Source organism: Podarcis gaigeae (genome assembly GCF_964106915.1).
Source record: "Podarcis gaigeae genome assembly, chromosome: 13".
Lineage (NCBI taxonomy): Eukaryota > Metazoa > Chordata > Lepidosauria > Squamata > Lacertidae > Podarcis > Podarcis gaigeae.
Window position 1 is genome coordinate 40,805,397 of NC_139689.1, and position 18,453 is coordinate 40,823,849.

General features: G+C 47.3%; 2 protein-coding genes and 1 long non-coding RNA gene across 8 annotated transcripts in view; 1 reads left to right on the plus strand and 2 right to left on the minus strand.

Annotated features, from left to right (window-relative positions):
* The window catches only part of WNT3 (Wnt family member 3), a 46,405-nt gene extending 43,170 nt beyond the window's left edge, over positions 1–3,235 (plus strand). The window contains exon 5 of the mRNA XM_083709773.1: positions 1,025–3,235. The gene's annotated coding sequence lies outside the window, so the exon portion shown is untranslated. The remainder of the gene's footprint in view (positions 1–1,024) is intronic.
* Positions 3,236–6,338: 3,103 nt separating this feature from the next.
* Positions 6,339–18,453, minus strand: part of NSF (N-ethylmaleimide sensitive factor, vesicle fusing ATPase) — a 98,358-nt gene continuing 86,243 nt past the window's right edge. Inside the window, exons 18-21 of one of the 6 annotated variants that reach the window (XM_083709341.1) lie at positions 17,386–17,520; positions 15,350–15,463; positions 10,237–10,292; positions 6,339–8,573 (exon numbers count right to left, since the gene is read on the minus strand). In XM_083709341.1, the coding sequence (XP_083565467.1) occupies positions 8,558–8,573; positions 10,237–10,292; positions 15,350–15,463; positions 17,386–17,520 (321 nt within the window). In that variant the 3' untranslated portion in view covers positions 6,339–8,557. Of the gene's footprint in view, positions 8,724–10,207; positions 10,293–15,349; positions 15,464–17,385; positions 17,521–18,453 lie in introns of all 6 variants that reach the window. The other 5 variants (XM_083709342.1, XM_083709345.1, XM_083709344.1 and 2 more) reach the window with 5 other exon arrangements.
* LOC310830355 lies at positions 11,518–14,239 on the minus strand. The gene is made up of 2 exons (XR_014557617.1): positions 12,546–14,239; positions 11,518–12,160 (listed from the first exon to the last, which is right to left on the minus strand). It is a non-coding gene; the product is annotated as an uncharacterized lncRNA (long non-coding RNA).

Sequence of the window (18,453 nt, forward strand, 5' to 3'; positions counted from 1 at the left end):
CAGAACGATGGGGGTGGAGACGCTCCTTCAGGTATACAGGACCGAGGCTGTTTAGGGATAGGGATGTTAAGGACTGTTTAGGTCTTGGGTTACCCCGATTTGACAGTAAAATAGCTTAGGAGATCTCAACCCCAATATGAACACCTTTTACGATGAGAGTAAAGATTACGTACAAGATGCGGAGCAGGTGACGAGGATGCAGGCTGCTCCATTTTATGGCACAGAGGGCAGAACAATATCCCTCTTGTTTAGTCTGCCTCCTGTCTCCTTTAAAGAGATTCTAGGACATGGTTCGTGAACCTGTGGCCTTGTAGAGGTTGCCGAATGACGACTTCTACCCTGAGCGTTGGCCATGATGCTGGGAGTCCAACATCATGTTCCCTATTGAACATGGCACACCTGGCAATAATTCTGCATGAAACAGCGTGAAACCGTCCCCTGTTCAGACACCATGAATTTAAAGCACTCTTTTATCACTAGCAGTCAGGGAATCCTAGGAACTGGAGTTTTTTTGGTTTTCTTTTTAAGGATGTGGACCTCACAGAACTAAAGTTCCCAGCACCCTAAACAACTGCAGTTCCCAGGATTCTCTATGACTGTTAAAACACTGTATGCTCTTAAATGCATGGCATAGCTTTGACCAAGACAGTATGGAAGTCCTGATGGCCTCCTTTGTATTTTTTAAAACGATTAAAAGCAAGCAGGAGGGTGACTTGGGACGGGCCGTTCCCTAGTGTGCAGTTTCCTTGACTGAAACCTTTGTTCACTCCCATGGAGCATAGATGCTTTTCAGAAGCCATTTTGATCAAGGAAGCAGTGACGCTCTTCCAAAGCTGCACAATGTTCCCAATTTGACTCCCCTCCCCACCCTATGGCAGATTTTAATTTAAAAATAAAAATCGAGGCAGGAGAGCCAGCGATGGACAAGGTGACTGCTGTTAAGACAGAGAAAAGGAACCCTAATAATAATAATAATAATAAACATTGGCAGTGATCATGCTGTTGTTTTTGTCTTCCCAGAAAGAGGCCCTTGATAGAGCGGAATGATAAATGTGAAGAGACTGCCAGGAAACACCAGCGTTGCAGCCCCTGACGCCTGAACACGGAGAAGAAACTACAGGAGCCCTTCTCTCCCTCCTTCCTAGCCAAGGCAGGCAATGGTGGAAGAACCACCCTGTTGGAAATCAACGTAACAAGATTTCCTTGGACCTTCTGCCAATCCTGCCAGGATCTCCCTTCTTTCTTGTTAAAACAGGTTCCTGATTTCAAGCCGAAACAGTTTTGGGGTACGGGAGGGGGTCTGGTTTTTTTTGTTGTTGCACATATCAGAATATAATATATTTTTTAAAACCCTAAGGACTGAGCAAGGCTGTAGTGACACTGACGAGAGGGGCATGGCTGCAGCTGCTCACTGCAGTTACCGAGGTGCAGGAAAGGAATGTCGGTGCTCAAGAAAACAAAAAGCAACCCTGTGATGGCCGCCTCAGGCCTCGGAGTCATCAAGCGACGACTGCGGTTGTTTTGTGAATCGCTTCATACGTTAAAACCTTGAGCTTCCCTCCGCACTTACACACCTGTATGCCCGGCCTGAGTTTTGAGCAATCCACTGTGGAAACAGCATTGATTTTGGTGTTGAAGGGGGGGGGGAGAGAGTAAAGAGCGTCTCATCGTTCTCCTTTCAACTGGGTTTCCCCAAACCCCCTATTTAATGTGTATATACAGTTGTGTTGCTATAACCCGGGCACATTCCAAAAGAACTGGCATGGTGGCGGGGGCTCCTTGGAAGCAGCTGCAGCGCCAGCTTCTCCTTCAAAATGTAAACCTTTGTTAAAACCTTAACAGCATTTCCCAGCAGGTTGAGTTAACCGGAGAGCAACCGATGGGATCTGCAACAACAAACCGTTGAGATGGATTCTTACCACTCCAGTTTGAGGGTTCCAGCCAGCCAACCAGCCTCTTGCATATTGTAAGCCAACCCCCCTCCTCTCTTTTTTCCATTTTCCTCCACCCAACGCTCAGCAGCTCGTGGAGACCGATGGCCATTGCTTTTAAATTGACAAACGTGGATTTCTGCACACCTAGCGAATTTCCTGTGTAAAAAATTCTGCTCGTTTTTTGTTTGTTTGTTTCCAAACTGATAAAGGCACTTGTCTGTTTGAATCTGCTCTTAGAGGAAACAAGCAGAACTTGCGACAAAACATTGCATTTCTCCTCCCCCTAAGAGAAATGCTTCTTCCTGTTCATGGCTCCAGACAATGGAATGGGAGCCTTGTAGTGCTGTGAAGGCTCAGGGTTGGTGAGTCGAGTTTCAGGAGCAAGGAAGCAATAAAAAACACACCCCTGCTTACCTTTACAGCATGCTAAAAGGCTGTCAGCCCCAAACTTGGGTATTTTATAAGAGGGAGGGCCGCAGTTCTGGAGTTGAGAGAGGTACCCCCCCCCCCAACTCTTATCCTTCCCTTCCCATTTTAGGATACTTACTAAAAGCTGTCAGGGATTTGAGCAAGTCACTTCTTCCTTCTCATCCCATAATACTTTTCCTTTTGATGGGGAATGGGGTTTGGTCAACTGTTCTTCCATGTCTCAAAATGCAGACATGATTGGAATACTCCCATCGCCTCCCAGTTTCTTTAGACCATTTTTTCCTCTGCAGGCTCAGCTGCCATCAAGATGCTCACGGGTTCCCGTCAGGCAGGTTTTAGACTGTTAAGAAACACCGTTATCTTTTAATTTGCAAATGCAGGTCCGGAGAGACCGCCATCTTATTTTGGGGCGGCTCTGTTTTGAAAGGGACTCAAGCACTGGAGTTTGCTGTAAGAGCAAGTGAGGTCTGCATCAGCGCATCACAATGTGTCCTCTCTCCCAAAAGGAGTTCAGAGTTTCAAGCAAGGCATTCCAACTCTCTGCAACATTCATGGTCGCTGAAGTTGTGGGGTTTTTGGGGGGATGGGTTGGGTTTTTTGTGGATGGGACACGGGTGGCGCTGTGGTTTAAACCACTGAGCCTCTTGGGCTTGTCAATCAGAAGGTTGGCGGTTCGAATCCCCGCCACGGGGTGAGCTCCTGTTGCTCGGTCCCAGCTCCTGCCAACCTAGCAATTCGAAAGCACGTCAAAGTGCAAGTAGATAAATAGGTACCGCTCCGGCGGGAAGGTAAACAGCGTTTCCGTGCGCTGCTTTGGTTTCGGTGTTCCGTTGCACCAGAAGTGGCTTGGTCATGCTGGCCACAAGACCCGGAAAAACTTTCTGCGGATAAACGCCAGCTCCCTCGGCCTATAGAGCGAGATGAGAGCCGCAACCCCAGAGTCATCTGCGACTGGACTTAACTGTCAGGGGTCCTTTACCTTTTGGGTTGTTGCCCCCCCCACACTTCTGCAAATTGGGGTTCCCCAAGCATGCTAATACTTTCCTCTTGCTTCTCTTAAAATCTTGTCAATCAGGATCACTTTTATTATGTCTTTTTGTCCTAAATATGTCTCCTTTTTTCTTGCTCCAGCAGTCTCTCCTGTTTCCAAAAGACTGCAACAGTACCACCAGATCAAACTGCCTTCAGGGCAGGGAATCCATGGCTCTGCAGATGAGGACCTCCCAACTGCTGTCAACTTTGACCACTAGCCATGCTGGCTGGGGCCAAAGGGAGTTGGGAGTCCAACAAGATCTGAAGTGCCACAGGTTTCTGCTCCCTGCCTTAGACTTACTGGATAGCTCCATGCAGAAGGAGATGGGAAAGAATTATTCATCCTCCAAGATTTCTTTTCTTTTTAAACCGCTGGAAAGATGCAAGAGAGATTTGTCCCACGTTAATATTTCGTTTCCCCTGGTCTGAACTGACACGATTTCTTTCCTCACGGGGATTTTACCTTCTTGATCATTTCCACAGCTCTCCTTTTCATCCTTCCCAGCTTGTCAATGGCCACTTTTGAAGCCTGGGACAGGCTGATACTAGAACTTCCAGTTCTTGGAAGCAAGGGTCTTTGTTGGCAACATAAAAGACTTGCATCACCACTGGTACCTTGGTTCTCAAACAGCTTAGTTGTTGAACAAATCAGCTCCCGAACACCACATACCCAGAAGTAGGTGTTCAGGTTTGCGTACCGGAAGCCGAACGTCCGACGAGGCTTCCGCGACTTCTGATTGGCTGCAGGACGCCTTGGTTTTCAAATGGTTTTCGAATGGCTTCGGGAGTCGAACGGACTTCTGGAACGGATTAAGTTCGAGAACCAAGGTACCACTGTATTGACCTTTTGTGAGATGTGACACACTCAGTTTCTCATCTGCTATACCTCCTAAAGCCATCTCCACAATGCTGGTTGAGTAGACCTTTACCCACAGCCAAAGTGTCTGGGCGTTTATAGCATTAGCCAGAGGCCAGCCAGTGTACATATTTAAGCCCACTGTCTACTCAGCAGCAAAAATTTCCACACTAAACAGACCCCTGTGCTGCTGTAGACCTAACATGGGAGTTGACCCACTGAAGTTGAGAGCAGACGATGGCATCACAAACTGCGATCCACAACTGAGGAAGAGGTCAGTATTGTTAGCTACCGTTAATGCTGATCAGCGGTCAATGCTAAGCTTCAGATTCTGGCTAGGAGGATCCCTGGCTAGCATTAACCGCGCTTAACTTCACGGCTGATTTTTGTTATTATAAAAAGGAATCTGTTCCAGAGAGGCAGTGTGGTAGCTACAGGGGCGCTAGCCAGGTTTTTCTGCCCTGGGTGAAGCCTCCAGAGGGGCAACATTGAGGCTCCCAGCCTGTGTGTGTACCAAACTGGGTGAAATAAATCCTAGTTTCATTCCTGCAGTCACTCAGCCTGCCCCTGATCTCTTATCCATTATGCTTGACTAGAAAGGGGCTGGTACAGGCATATGCATACTAATAAACTATATATTCCAGTCATCTTTTGGGGGACATTAAGTCCTGCTCCCCCCCCCAGCCTCCCCTCAACCTGCTGTATCCAAAGTTCTTTACAAAGCCGTAGAGGGTTTCCAGCCTTTTTTGAAAGTTATATTCAGAAAATGCTCTTTTTATAATTATTTATTATACAATGTATATATACCTTTGAGTTAACTAAGATTATATATTATATAAATATATATATATTATATATATTTGAAGAAGAAGAAATATATTTCACCTCTCTTTGGTCCTCTTTAAGTCAATAAAGTTAAAGGCACTTAAAAGCAACCTTAGAATTATTGGAATGTTTTTTTGTAGTGTTAGTGTGCAAGGCAGGGTGTGTGTGTGTGTGTGTGTGTGTGTGTGTGTCATAAAGTGCTTTGGAAAGGAGGAGTTGGCTGCCTAGGGTTAATCGAAATTTTTAAAAATGTCATTACTTGTTCCATGAGGGAAAAGAGACACGAGAAAGCTACTGTCAGAACCCACCAGGCACAACGAAGGAGGCAATTTGCACCCGAGGACTTTTACATTTTGGGAGTTATTAGCTCCCCGTTCTTTTTATCTCAACTTCTAAAGGCATAGAGCACTGATTCTGAAATATTTAAAAGAGAGAATTATTAATGGGAACGAGAGCAGGGAGTGGGGGCAGTGGATTTGATTTTTCATTAAGGCGAGGGGGAGGGGAAAGGAATCTGGGACTTGTGGGTTTGAAATGGGAATCTCAGAGTCCTAACCTAAAATTTCCTGGCACTGTGTATGCTGAGGTGGCAGAACCCTCTTCAGCTATGAAAGGGAACTGGAGCAAGCAACACTTGCAACTGGCAGGCAGTATAAGGCCTGTGTATAAGGTCAGGCCTGGTATAAATCCTGGAATCCTGACCTTCTGCTCCTCATCTGGTTGACTAAGCAGGACCCTCTGCATCTCTGGCATCAATGGTACCCAACCTTGAGAATGTACCCTCCAGGTACTGCTTCCATACAGAGTCGTACCTTGGATCTCGAACGCCTTGGTTCCCAAACAAATCAGCGCCCCAACGATCAGAACCCTGTAGTGAGTGTTCCAGTTTTCAAACGATTTTTGGAAGCCAAACGCCCATCGCGGCTTCCGATTGGCTGCAAGAGCTTCCTGCAGCCAATCGGAAGCCGCACTTTGGTTTTGGAAGTCAAACGGACTTCTGGAACGAATTCCATTCGACTTACGAGGTGCGACTGTACACATACGCTTCTCATACCCTCCAACTTTTCTCCGGTGAAAATAGGGACACTCTCAAGCCACACATCTGCTGAACAAAGCTCTGGCCTTTAAAGCTTTACATTGCAGCAAGCTAGTTAAAACATTTCTGTGGCACTGCTTGCGTCTTTGATTGCGCAGACATCACAAGGAGAGCTGAACGACTCGCTCATCTCCCGCACCGTTCACAAACCACCCGAACACCTGGATATCTGTGCCTTTTTATTGCATCAGTTCACCTGCGTTTTAAACATACAATCGATCGATATATACATATATATTTGTATTTTTTTCTCTCTCTGTGAATATAGCTTTGGACAAAAAAAGGAAAAAAAAACCCACAATAAAAATGTTTTACATCATTTGGTTCCAAGACATTACGTTAAATACAACACGTGTGTTTCCCTTTTGCTGGAAGATGAAAGAAGGTGGAGAAAGGAGAAGGTTCTTGAGATTTGGGCCGGGTGGGGAGAGGGGTGGAGGCAAAGGTGCAGCTGGAAACAGAGCAATCGCACAACTGAAGAGGGGATTTCACAGCTCCACCAGAGAATCACATAATCCTCAACACTAATAACAGGGCGGGGGGTGGAACTAAAAAAGAGGATAAAGCTGCTAACCCACGTTATAATAAATGCATCCATTGTGATTCAAGTACATTGCAGCAACTTCTAACACAACTGTTTTCCTTTTGCTGCACAGGGCGGAAAGGAGTCAAGTGTAGTTTTCAGCTGCCTGATTGTAGCAACTTGGGAGAGGTGGGGAACGAGGACCCCGTCAGTGATATATAGGGGGGTTTCAGCAAGATGGAAGATCGGTCCAGTCACTCGCTTGTGTTGTGGATGAGGTGGAGGAAGATTGTTCAGGGCCATTAAACTATCCGTATTTCTACAGAGTAGTGTTAAGAGCTGATTCAGAGGAAGCAGAACCTCCGTAATTAGTTTCTTACCCTCCTGTCCCTATGGGCTTAGCAGAACTCGGTACTATGTGCATGTGCACCCCTCTCATGTAGTTTCCTCAATCCCAAACCAGCTGGAAAATTGCTGCGAAGGGGGAACTTCTTGATGGTACAGGCAGGATCCAGGTGGCAAGTTCTGCAATAAAATGCAGCCGGGAAGTGGCAATAGGTGGAACAACTCATCCGGCTCTAACGTAAACAAGCACAACATTGCTTGGTGGTGTCCCAAGAGCAAATGGGACTATTGGTTCACTATTGCAGTGCACAGCAAAGGAAGCCTTTCTGGAAGAAGCGTAACAGCTTTCCGCCTTTGGGATGCTGCTATGCTGAAAAGCAAGAAGCCGACGGCAGAGACCAAGGTCTCTGACAGCCACTTGGGAAGATCGCTATGCGCTCATGCCTATGGCAACCGCATACGGAGGAAACTGCACACCAGGCCTCCTGCGACAGATCTGCGGGACATCACAAGGGGCCAGGCTCCAGCGAGGAAGGGCACCGCAACAGAAAGCTGCAGGCTGTTTTCAAACTTTTGCAGGAATACTAAGCTGTCTGCATCTACGGGTGGGACCACACTGCCTGTTTTATATGAAACCATTTGTGAAGGGATAGCCCATGCGGGTGGGGTGGGGGACTACAAATTCCATCAGCCCCAGCCGGCATGGTCAATGGTCAGGGATGATGGGAGCTGAAGTCCAACAGCATCGGGGTAGTCCTGCGCTGTCTACCCCTGCCTTAGTGCACCAAAGTCCAGCTGGGTGTCCAAAGTCCATGCCCAGTGGCCAATAGCCACTGGGAATTAACTTGCCGCCGCCACTGCAAATGTTGTTGAGCCTCTGAAGGGAAGGGTGCAGCCACCATTTCCTCTCTTTCCTAAAAACTCTCTCTGGATCCTGGTCTTGTGATGAATACTTCATTCTCCGTTTTCCCCTGGGACGAGTCTGAAGCTCCACAGCGCAGTATTGGCCCACAAGGACCAAACCGCTTGTGTGAATGTGTGGGAGAAAGGGGGAACTTAGGGTACCATCAGCTTTAAGAAGGACCATACACGGGTCTGGAATGAGGAGGAGTTCCCTGTGTTTGGGGCCTTAGGGGCTACTGCCAGATTGCCTGTTAACACGGACAGGCCTGCATGGGGCACGTTCATTTCCCTCCCCCCTGTGCGCCAAAACCAAGTGAGCAGGTGCGGCAGGCAGCATAATACGAAAGCAGTTACTCTAGATAGAGAGTTTTGATTTGCCACGAGACACCAGGATATTGAGGACGATAGATAACAGAGGGCGGAGTGTTCGACTGCGTCCGACATGCAAGGAGGAGGGATGAGGGGAGTCTCTGAAGGAGGCCGAACGTTAGGCTCTTGTCCAGACACACCACACGGAAGAGGAGGAGGAGGAGAAGGAGGTCCTGGAGGAGGCGGGCTTTCGCTTGGCTTCTTCCCCAGCCACCGGCTTCTGCCCAAGGCTCTGGGCTTCCCTCTTAGTCCAGCGGGCTGCTGCAAAGAAAAAGAGGGCAACTGGTTCCACAAGGGGCGGGCATATCTTGGGGGAGGGGTGGTGAGTGGCACACACAGCTGGGTATCCAGAGGTGGGAAGCGCATGCGGAGTCACAAAGATGGGCGTGCATCAGGCATTAATCCTCCAAGCTGCAAAAAGAAAGAGGTTCAGCGGGCTATTGCTCGGCACTGGAGCAGGCTGAGGGGTAACAACACAGCCCCAAAGCAGGCGACCCATATGCTGCCTTTAGCAGAATCTCTCTTGTGTTATCTCACCCTGGAGAGGTACAGAACTGGGTCCGGATCTAAACCGGGGGTCTGCGGAAACTCCTCCCTTGAACCCACGAAGCTGCGTGTGAACGCATTTGCCTATACCTCTCTTCTAGCCCCTTATGGGAGCTCTTCCAGGCAACACCGCTCCCGCTGTGAAAGAGCTAAATCTACAGAGGCGGGCCGTGCGCTGCGACCAGATGTGCATGGGGAAAACCGGAACAGAAACGGGTCTCGTTTTGCTACTTCCTTGGTGTGCTGCTTTTCTACATGCAGGGGGTCTGAACACAACCATCCTCCCACACAACTGAAACCTGAAACAGCAGGAGGAACGGTGCTGGGGTTTTTTTGCAACACGCTGCTCAGCTCGTGGCATTTAATCTTGAGTTCCAGCTTGCTGGTGACCCAGATTAGTGGCCAAGGGTTTGGTTATAAGGCAGTACATCAGCTGCTCTTAGCCGCTCATGCTCAGAGCGCTTTCCCTCAAAATGATTTCAAAGCCAAGCCAAAAGACGTATGAAAACAAGGGGCTTTGTGAGGGTCAGAAAGTATGGCACTACAGAAAGGATAAATGACATGCCTATCAGCTTCTGGGCCCAATTCAAAGAGCTGGTTTTGACCTACAAAGCCTTAAGCGGCTCAGGACTGCAATACCTCAAGGACCGCCTCTCTCCATATGAACCTACCCGGACCCTGAGATCATCTTCTGAGGCCCTCCTTCGTGTGCCTCCTCCTCGAGAGGTCTGGAGGGTGGCAACATAAGAACGGGGCCTTCTATGCAGTGGCTCCCCATTTGTGGAATGCTCTCCCCAGGGAGGTTTGCCGGGCGCTTTCAATATACACCTTCAGGTGCCAGGCGAAAACGTTCCTCTTCAACTGGGCCTTGGGCTGATTGACATCCAATGGCCTTTTAAAATGTGTTGGAGAGGAGGGAATTATTGGGTTATTCTTGTTTTTATTATGTATTGCTTTTTTTTATACTGTGATTTTATGCTGTGACCACCCTGAGGCCATAATGGTTCCTATGCAAGCTTGAGCCACAAAACTCCCTCCCTTTTTACACACACACACACACACACACACACACACACACACGAATGGATGCAACACATTTTCGCACACACTCATGTCAGTGGTGAATAAGCAAAATGTTGAAATAAGAAGAAAAACCCCAAACCTCAAAAGTAGGATGAAGCAGGAATGGAGTAATTTAAACAGCCACCAAGGACGAAGATGAACCTTTTTTTCTTTTTGTAAAACCAAGGTTTACAAAAAGGACTCCTGGTAATATTCTGGTCTGGGCCCACGGCACATGGCGAGTTATTAAGCATGCAGGCAGATTAGGCAAGAATAAGCGGACACACCCCTGTCAGATGCTCTTACTGTCACTTACGCTCCTTCTTCTCTTAGAAGTGCCAGGAATTTTCGCACACGGTACTCGGGGTCCATCTTCGCAAGTTCAAAGGGAAGACACAAAGAGAGAGAGAAAAATCAACCAGTGAACCACAGAAAGCTCAACTTGCTGAAGCGACAAGGAGCAGGTGAGGGCAGTCGGGGCTAAACCAACTCAAAACTGTCTTATTATTTATTCTTAGGCTTATATCTTCCTTCTTCCATGAGCTCAAGACTGTGATCGTGCACATATACACACACACTTATTTCATCCTCGCAAGAGCCCTGTGAGGTAGGTAAGATTGGGAGGCAATGATTCGACCCAAAGCCACTCATAGCTGAGTGGGACTTCGAACTTGGGACTCCCTGGTTCTTGGTTTTTTTAAAAAAAAGGTAAAGGACCCCTGGATGGTTAAGTCCAGTCAAAGGTGACTATGGGGTTACAGCACTCATCTTGCTTTCAGGCCAAGGGAGCCGCAGACAGCTTTCCGGGTCATGTGGCCAGCAGGACTAAACCGCTTCTGGCACAACGGGACATCATGATGGAAGCCAGAGCACATGGAAACACCGTTTACCTTCCCGCCAAAGTAGTACCTATTTATCTACTTGCACTGGTGTGCTTTCAGACTGCTAGGTTGGCAGGAGCTGGGAGAGCAACGGGAGCTCACCCCGTCGTGGGGATCCTTTACCTTTTACCTTACCCTGGTTCTAGCGGAACACTATAACAGTTACACTGTGCTGCCTCTCTTGAAACTTAAGTTTGTATTCTGCGGTTCTTTGCACAAGCCTGGAAATTTGCACAGGGTACAATTTAGCAGACCGAGATGCTGAAAGGCCTGAGAAGTGTGGAGGCAATGCATGGCAAAACATTGGAAGACAGAGGAAGGGAAGGCGTGAGGTGAGATTTTTCAAATTCCCCTCAAATATGGAGTCTGCAGGGAATCCCTACTAAACCTGGGTCTTGTCAGTGGAAAGCAAGCAGCCCCTTACAAATAATGCTGAACGCTTCTGAATGAGCCTTTAACATGTCAACATTTCAAAGGGCTGCAGCCTCCTTCAGAAACCCAGTTGATCAGACCCACTTTTTTTAAGGTGCCAGTAAGTGACTGAATTTTTGCACCCCAGTGAGGAGGGGGGAAACCTAGCATGAGGGGTCGCCCCCCCCCCATTAACATCCGCAAACTAATCCAAGGGGTTCTTGCAACAGCCTATTTAAAAAGTTTTGTAATTTTTCACTTTGGAAAAATGTAAGGAATCTAACATCTGTAGGTGATCGTAAAAAAAAAAAGTGTTCACATTAAATTCCAATACTTATAGTGCTATAAATTTGGGGTCTAAAATTCTGACCCAGATATGAAATTCAAGAGTGGTTGTGTGATTACTTAGAAGCCACATTTTAATGCAAGCAAGCAACTTATGGGTGGTGATGAGCAGGCTGGTAAACTTTTTCTGATAAACTGATTTGTAGAAGATGTTATGGCCAGCATGCAAAGAGCCACAAAACCAGTTCCACTTGCCCAAGAGGACTTGGGGTTCCCATTTTTTAAAATTGCCATGCTCACCCCCATTACCACCAGCCCTTTAAGGCAACATGGTTTTGAAGCTGGGGGAGCTTTCAAAAACAGATTGTTCCAGTCCTTGGGAGCCCTTCGGATCCTGCGATTCGAGTTGAAGCATTTTGCTACTCTCGTTTCTCAGAATACCAACCCAAAGTCTGTGGCGAAGGAGGATGAGGTGGGAGAGAAGCCACTAAACACCCCAAAGTAGTCACTCTTTTTTGGAGATGCACTCAACTCTTCACTGGTGGGGAATACCCCAAAATAGGACAATGTTGCCGTCAGGCTCAGTTTATGACGTTTCCTGGGTCATCTGGCTGGGCAGGGGCAGAAGAAACAATGGCAAACTGGATGGACCATTGATATCACCTACTTGTTAGGATATTTCCGTTACACCTTAAGAAGGGAGCAGGTTGTTGTGTCACAGCCTGCGTATTTCCTGTTCACAGGATGTTTTGTTTTTGTATATAGCTTTTGTTTCCTCTCTCTGTGCCTGGACATTGAAGCAGGCAGTCATGTTTTTTTTCTTTGTTCTGACCAACGCTGAATAAAGTTGTAAATAATGCTCTCCTGAGTGCATCTTTCGCTGTACGAACTCTGCTGAAAGAGCGTGCACAAGCCCTGGAATGTGGCAAGCTATTTCTGAGGCTTGTGTCACTAATTGACTGATACTGTATCTACGGGAGATTGATGGATCGTCCGGAATCGACGTGGAGGCATGATGGCCTTTGTCTCCCTGGCAGTATCCCAACACTACTATGTGAGTTATTTTGGCTCCTGTGCCACCAGCTGTGGCTCCAAATATAATAAATCCACTTTCCTCCTTATTGTCAGTGCAGAAATAAGCATGCTTCTTTCCCTGTCCCCTAAAGCCCCTCAAAAATATCCCAACCACAGGGGTGCAAACTTAATTTGGTCTTGTTTCAAGTCCAGTTTTGGACTACAGGATGCTACCTCATTGAAAGCAGCACACTCAGGTTTCTGAACATATTCTAGGAGTAGCAGGGAAAGTCAAAGGCCACCTGCCTTCCAGGAATAAACACCTCCACCGCTAGGAAATCGCAGTTGCAAGGAACATGCGATACAATTTGACTCCGGCTCCTGTCTTCATTCAGACCCCTTCTTCTCTCACAATACCACCGTCGCACCTCTGAAACATTGCATCTTGGAAACGCAAGGCCCTAAACTTCAAATCCTGCCGCCAGCCACCCCGCTGCCAAAAGATAAATATTTTTTTGGATGCACGTCCGCAAGTCTAATCCAACTTTAAAAAGCGCCCCGAAAAGGGTGAAATTGGCCGTAACCTTGCAGATCTCTGCCCATTATATACACTTTAATAGGTGTGAGCAATAACTTACTGACTTTTGCCTGCGGGTATGGAATTAAAGAGTCAAGGGGAAGAGAGAGGGGGAAAAGTAATCTAGATAAATGACTCTGTACCCTCGGGTGACATCCAGTCAGAGCAGATCCCCAGCCCTGTGCAAGTTTCAACAGAATCGCAGAAAACGAGCCACACGGGAGGGAAGGGGCGGGGGACGGGCTTAACACATTGCCGAACTGCTTGCCTCTTGGCTTGCGCCTGGAAGCCTGTCCCAGGAAGGTGCAAGGAATCTCTTCATTTAGTAGCACCAGAAGACAGGGCCCGGTCCCAGAAGGGTGCAGAGGCATTGCCCGCGGATGACAGAGGGCACCATACACTGGGATAACCTCCCCTGTGAGCTCCCATCAAAGTTGGAGCAGAAGGCAAAAAAACCACAACTCCCGGGAGTTTGCAAAAGACTCAGACCGGGAATGGTGCTGTACACGCGAGAATATAAACGTACGAAGCTACTGGTCCATCACACCCAGGTTTGTTGGCTCCGGCGAGCTGCAGATCTGCAAGCAGAGATCTTTCCCTGCTGCCAGAGATCCCTTAGCCGGAGAAGCCAAGGTGTTAAACTGAAATTATGACTTTTCCGTATTGGATCAGATTGTCATTAGGTGTGTGATCTTTGCTGTCTATTTAAGCTCTTTCTTCAGCTTGCAAAGCACCTTGTAGTATCGAAAGGCGGCATACAGATTAAAAGTGAAATGAAGAAGAAGAAGAAGAGTTTGGATTTGATATCCCGCTTTATCACTACCCAAAGGAGTCTCAAAGCGGCTAACATTCTCCTTTCCCTTCCTCCCCCACAACAAACACTCTGTGAGGTGAGTGGGGTTGAGAGACTTCAGAGAAGTGTGACTAGCCCAAGGTCACCCAGCAGCTGCATGTGGAGGAGCGGAGACGTGAACCCGGTTCACCAGATTACGAGACTACTGCTCTAATTGAACGTGTGCAAAAGCGCAAGCTTTATCACTGAACCCCAAGTAAGAACTGCTTGCTGGGCCAGGCCAAAGTTCAATATTCTGAACTCCATCAATGGCTAAATTTGGCGATGATGGATAGCCTTTCCCTGCTTGCCTGCAACATCCAGACAATTCCATCCAGCTGTTGTTCAAGTAGCCATCAGTATACCTTTCCTCTGCTGATATTTATCAGAGATGGGGAACCCGCAGCCCTACAGATGTTGCTGGGATGCAATTCCCATCACCCCAGAACATTGGTTACGTCAGCTGGGGCTGATGGGAGCTGAAATCCCGCCACGTTGGGAGAGTTGCAGGTTCCCCATCTTACATACAGTAGTACCTCTAGTTACGAACTTAATTTGTTCCAGAGGTCCATTCTTAACCTGAAACTGTTCTTAACTAGAGGCGTGCTTTTGTTAATGGGGCCTCTTGCTGCCGCTGTGCCACCGGCACACGATTTCCGTTCTCATCCTGGGGCAAAGTTCTCAACTCGAGGTAACTCTTCCAGGTTAGCGGAGTTTGTAACCTGAAGCGTTTGTAACCTGAGGTGTTTGTAACTCGAGGTACCACTGTATATATCTAGTGATGGGGAGGGAAAACAATTTGTGTTTTATCCAAAGTAGTGCTAAGTAACTTGGTCCATCGGTGCAAGGAGTTTTGCTTGGGAAACAGAACTCCCCCTGTAAATCTTCTCTAGGGGTTCCCCCCACCCTCCAGAGCAGATTTGAAACGGGGGGGGGCAGGGGCAGGGGAGAGCCCTACTGCGCAAGCAGCAATCCTTGCACATTAATTTGGATACCAGCCTTTTCATGCAAGTTATTATTTTGCAAAGCAGTCATCTAGCTGTGGCTCCTGCTGCTTTTGAAATGCTACAACAAGAGAGCTAAAAACCCGCTAAGGAAATCTTCCTTTTCTGACGCTACAGAAAAACACCAGGAAGGGGCAAATTTGCAGCGAAGAAAAAGATGCACAGACTAGATGACTAGTTCTTGGATAGGGTCTGTAGTTTTTAAACTGTTAAATCGCAGCTAGGAAGCATACCCTGCAGTACATGCTGCTATTTTTTTTTTTTTTTAGCTTAATCATTACTGACATTTTAATGTGCGGGTGTTTAGGTTGTCAAGAGCTTTGAGCCCCTGGGAGTTGAGAGAGGCAAAACCAAGTGGGTGTCTTATTACCCCACAGCTAATCCAGTTCCAGACTCTGGCTTGACCAGAGGGCAAGGCACCTTACCTGCATTGACATCTCAATCAACATCAGAAGCTTCTTGATCCCAATCCAGACCTTCCTCCCTTTGACGTTCTGGGCAATGGTGGAACGTTCCTTGTCTTTAAAGCTGCCCAGGAGCTGCGAGGGGACAGAAGAGAGAAGCCGGCTGCGTTAAGAAAAGCCCAGCACTCAATGGAAGACCTTGTCTAACAAGCAAGTAAGACAGGTAACATTGGCAAGATGCTATGCACTGCTACAGAACTTGAAATTGATCCTCCATGCCACCCTCCATCGCAGAGCCTCTTACTTCACTGAGTGGCAATGTCATAAAGGATCTGTCTACTGATCAAGCGCACAGGTATCAGATCACACAAGCCAATGTGGTAAAGGTAAAGGGACCCCTGACCATTAGGTCCAGATGTGGCCGACTCTGGGGTTGCAGCGCTCATCTCACTTTATTGGCCGAGGGAGTTGGCGTACAGCTTCCGGGTCATGTGGCCAGCATGACTAAGCCGCTTCTGGCGGACCAGAGCAGCGCACGGAAACACCGTTTACCTTCCCGCTGGAGCGGTACCTATTTATCTACTTGCACTTTGACATGCTTTTGAACTGCTAGGTTGGCAGGAGCAGGGACCGAGCAACGGGAGCTCACCCCGTCGCGGGGATTCGAACCGCCGCCCTTCTGATCGGCAAGTCCTAGGCTCTGTGGTTTAACCCACAGTGCTACTCGCGTATCGGATCATACAAGCCATAAGGACAGGGAAATTGGTCCAGTACAGCATCAGGTGGGAACAGAAGAGGACCTGGGACATAAGGAAGCTCCTCTCCAGCCCCTCAAACAGGAACTTTTTCTGTGCAGTCCGCATGCTGAAGGTTAACCAGCTTGCCTCTTAATATTTACAACTTCCTCACAGACCAAAGCAGCTCCCAGGAGCAGAGCAGAGCAAAGAAATTCGGGGGGGAATGGGACTGTGTGTTGCAGAAGAATCGAGGCCACTAGCCACTCCCACAGATACGAGTACAGGAGCTGTGCCTCTGCTCCCCACAATTTTTCTCTCCGCAGATTTAGCAGGTGACTTTTGGGGGGGGGAGTTTCTGTACTCCCTTTTAGGTGCTCCTATTAAATCGAACAGATTTATTACTGCAGAATGCCCATTGTGGTATGTAGTCCTTAGAAGACTATCTGGAGAGGCTACGCATGATCCTGCAAATGAACAGGGGTGGGTTTTTGAGGGGGAGGGTTGCTTTTTTCTAAAACCGAAACGAAACAGCAAATGATTCCAGATTCCGCAGCTAGGACCCAGACCTTGGAAGTAAACTGTAAAGGACAAGGGCTCTGTTTGCTATATAAGAGACATGCTTCTTATAAGTTTGAGTGCATCACCCACAGTTTTTGTAAGTACTTGTATTTAAAGATCATGTACATCTGAATGCTGAATTTACTAATTAGGGACACTTTTTATTCTGCCATCAATTAACTGATTAAAAGTCACAGTCCTAGTACTCATTGTTCCGTTCTTGACAGTTTCATTTCAGGTTATATAAACCCGGTGCCTAAGCTAGTCTTTCACGTCTCCTTATATTCATATAGCACAGTTCTCCAATATTTTGCAAAACCAGCTTGGACCTTTGGGGTGGGGGCCTGGAGACTCAGGCACAATGCCAGATCACGAAGGTAAAACAGGAGTGAAAGTCCCGGGGCTGGAAGATTGGGCATTAACAAATCTGACCAAGTAAATGCCCTGAAAACATCTGGTAATGGTTCAGGAGATGGTTTACCCAACCAGACCATGATGGGAGATTAATGTATTGCCAATTGCCCCCTCTTCCCTTCTCAATTCCAGGATGAATGCTGAAATGTTCATGCTACAACTCCACAATAGTTTTTTGGTCTACTGCAGACAGTAGCCAGGGACTCAACTACTCAGTTTGCTTAGGCTTTCGGGTCTACTGCATGCAGTAGCCAGGGACTCAGCTTGCCCAGGTCTTCCGATTCCTACAGCCCCCTTCCGATTCCTCTCTTAGCTCCCTTCCCCAGCCATTCCCAAGTGCATCCTGACCTCGAGGGCTTCCATGAGATGGTCTCCTGTAGCAATATTGGGAACATGGATAGTTGTGCTGAAAGCATCCAGCATCTCCATCTCCTGCAGGACATCTTTGCGACTGGTGGTCCCAATGATCAAGAGCTTACGACCCTGCGCATTTAAAAAGAGCACAAGGAGAGAGAAGGGGGGGGAATTCATAAGAGGAAGTCATTGTTATTGTACTACCGGATAGGCATTTTAGACATTTAGCATTATACATAGTTTTAAAATTTCCTGCTTTTAACTTTCCAACTGTTGCATTTTATCTTGCTAAGTAGCTTTGAGACCTTTTGGTAAACCCCAAGTAACAAATGCAATTATTCATTATTATTATTGCTGTTGTTGTTATTATTATTATTATTAAATTTTGTTTTTGTTATTAGTAATAAATGACCTAGACCTCCATTTCTAATAGGAGCCCACCAGAGACCTATGAAAACATTGAAGGAGGATGGATATGAAAGCAACAACCACCCAGCCATAGTTTGTGTTTATTTACATTTATTTCCAAGTATTTTGAAACTGCTCTTCACTGAACATTTCCATACAGCCTATGCATGCTTGTAGTGCAGCTTGTATTAACCTTTAATAGCGAGAAAAGTGGCCGCACTCTGTTGCCTATGAGCTTCCCCAACGGCCACAGAAAGACAAAATATTGGTTGTTCTTGCACAGAAAAACCAGAGACTGGGACCTAGCACACACAAAGGGCTGAAAATGCTGAAGCTTTGTTCTAAACTCTATCAGTTCCTGATTCTGAAACACATCTACTTTCCCGTCGGTGAGACATTTAGAGGACTAAGTTGGAGACCATAGTCCATAACCCAAGAAAAGTCCGTGCCTCTGCTAGAAAGATCTCGAAGGGAACCCAGTAAGTAATGAAAGAAGTGCCACCTTCTCACAAATCCACAAATCAATTTCCTTCCTGTTTCTCAAGAGGAGCCCAGCACCCAAGCTATTGCTTTGGCAAGTTCTCCTCCCCGTTATAAACCCAGAATAATGGGGAAACATCCGAACGAGAAACAGTCTTCCTGAAAAGCAGAAAG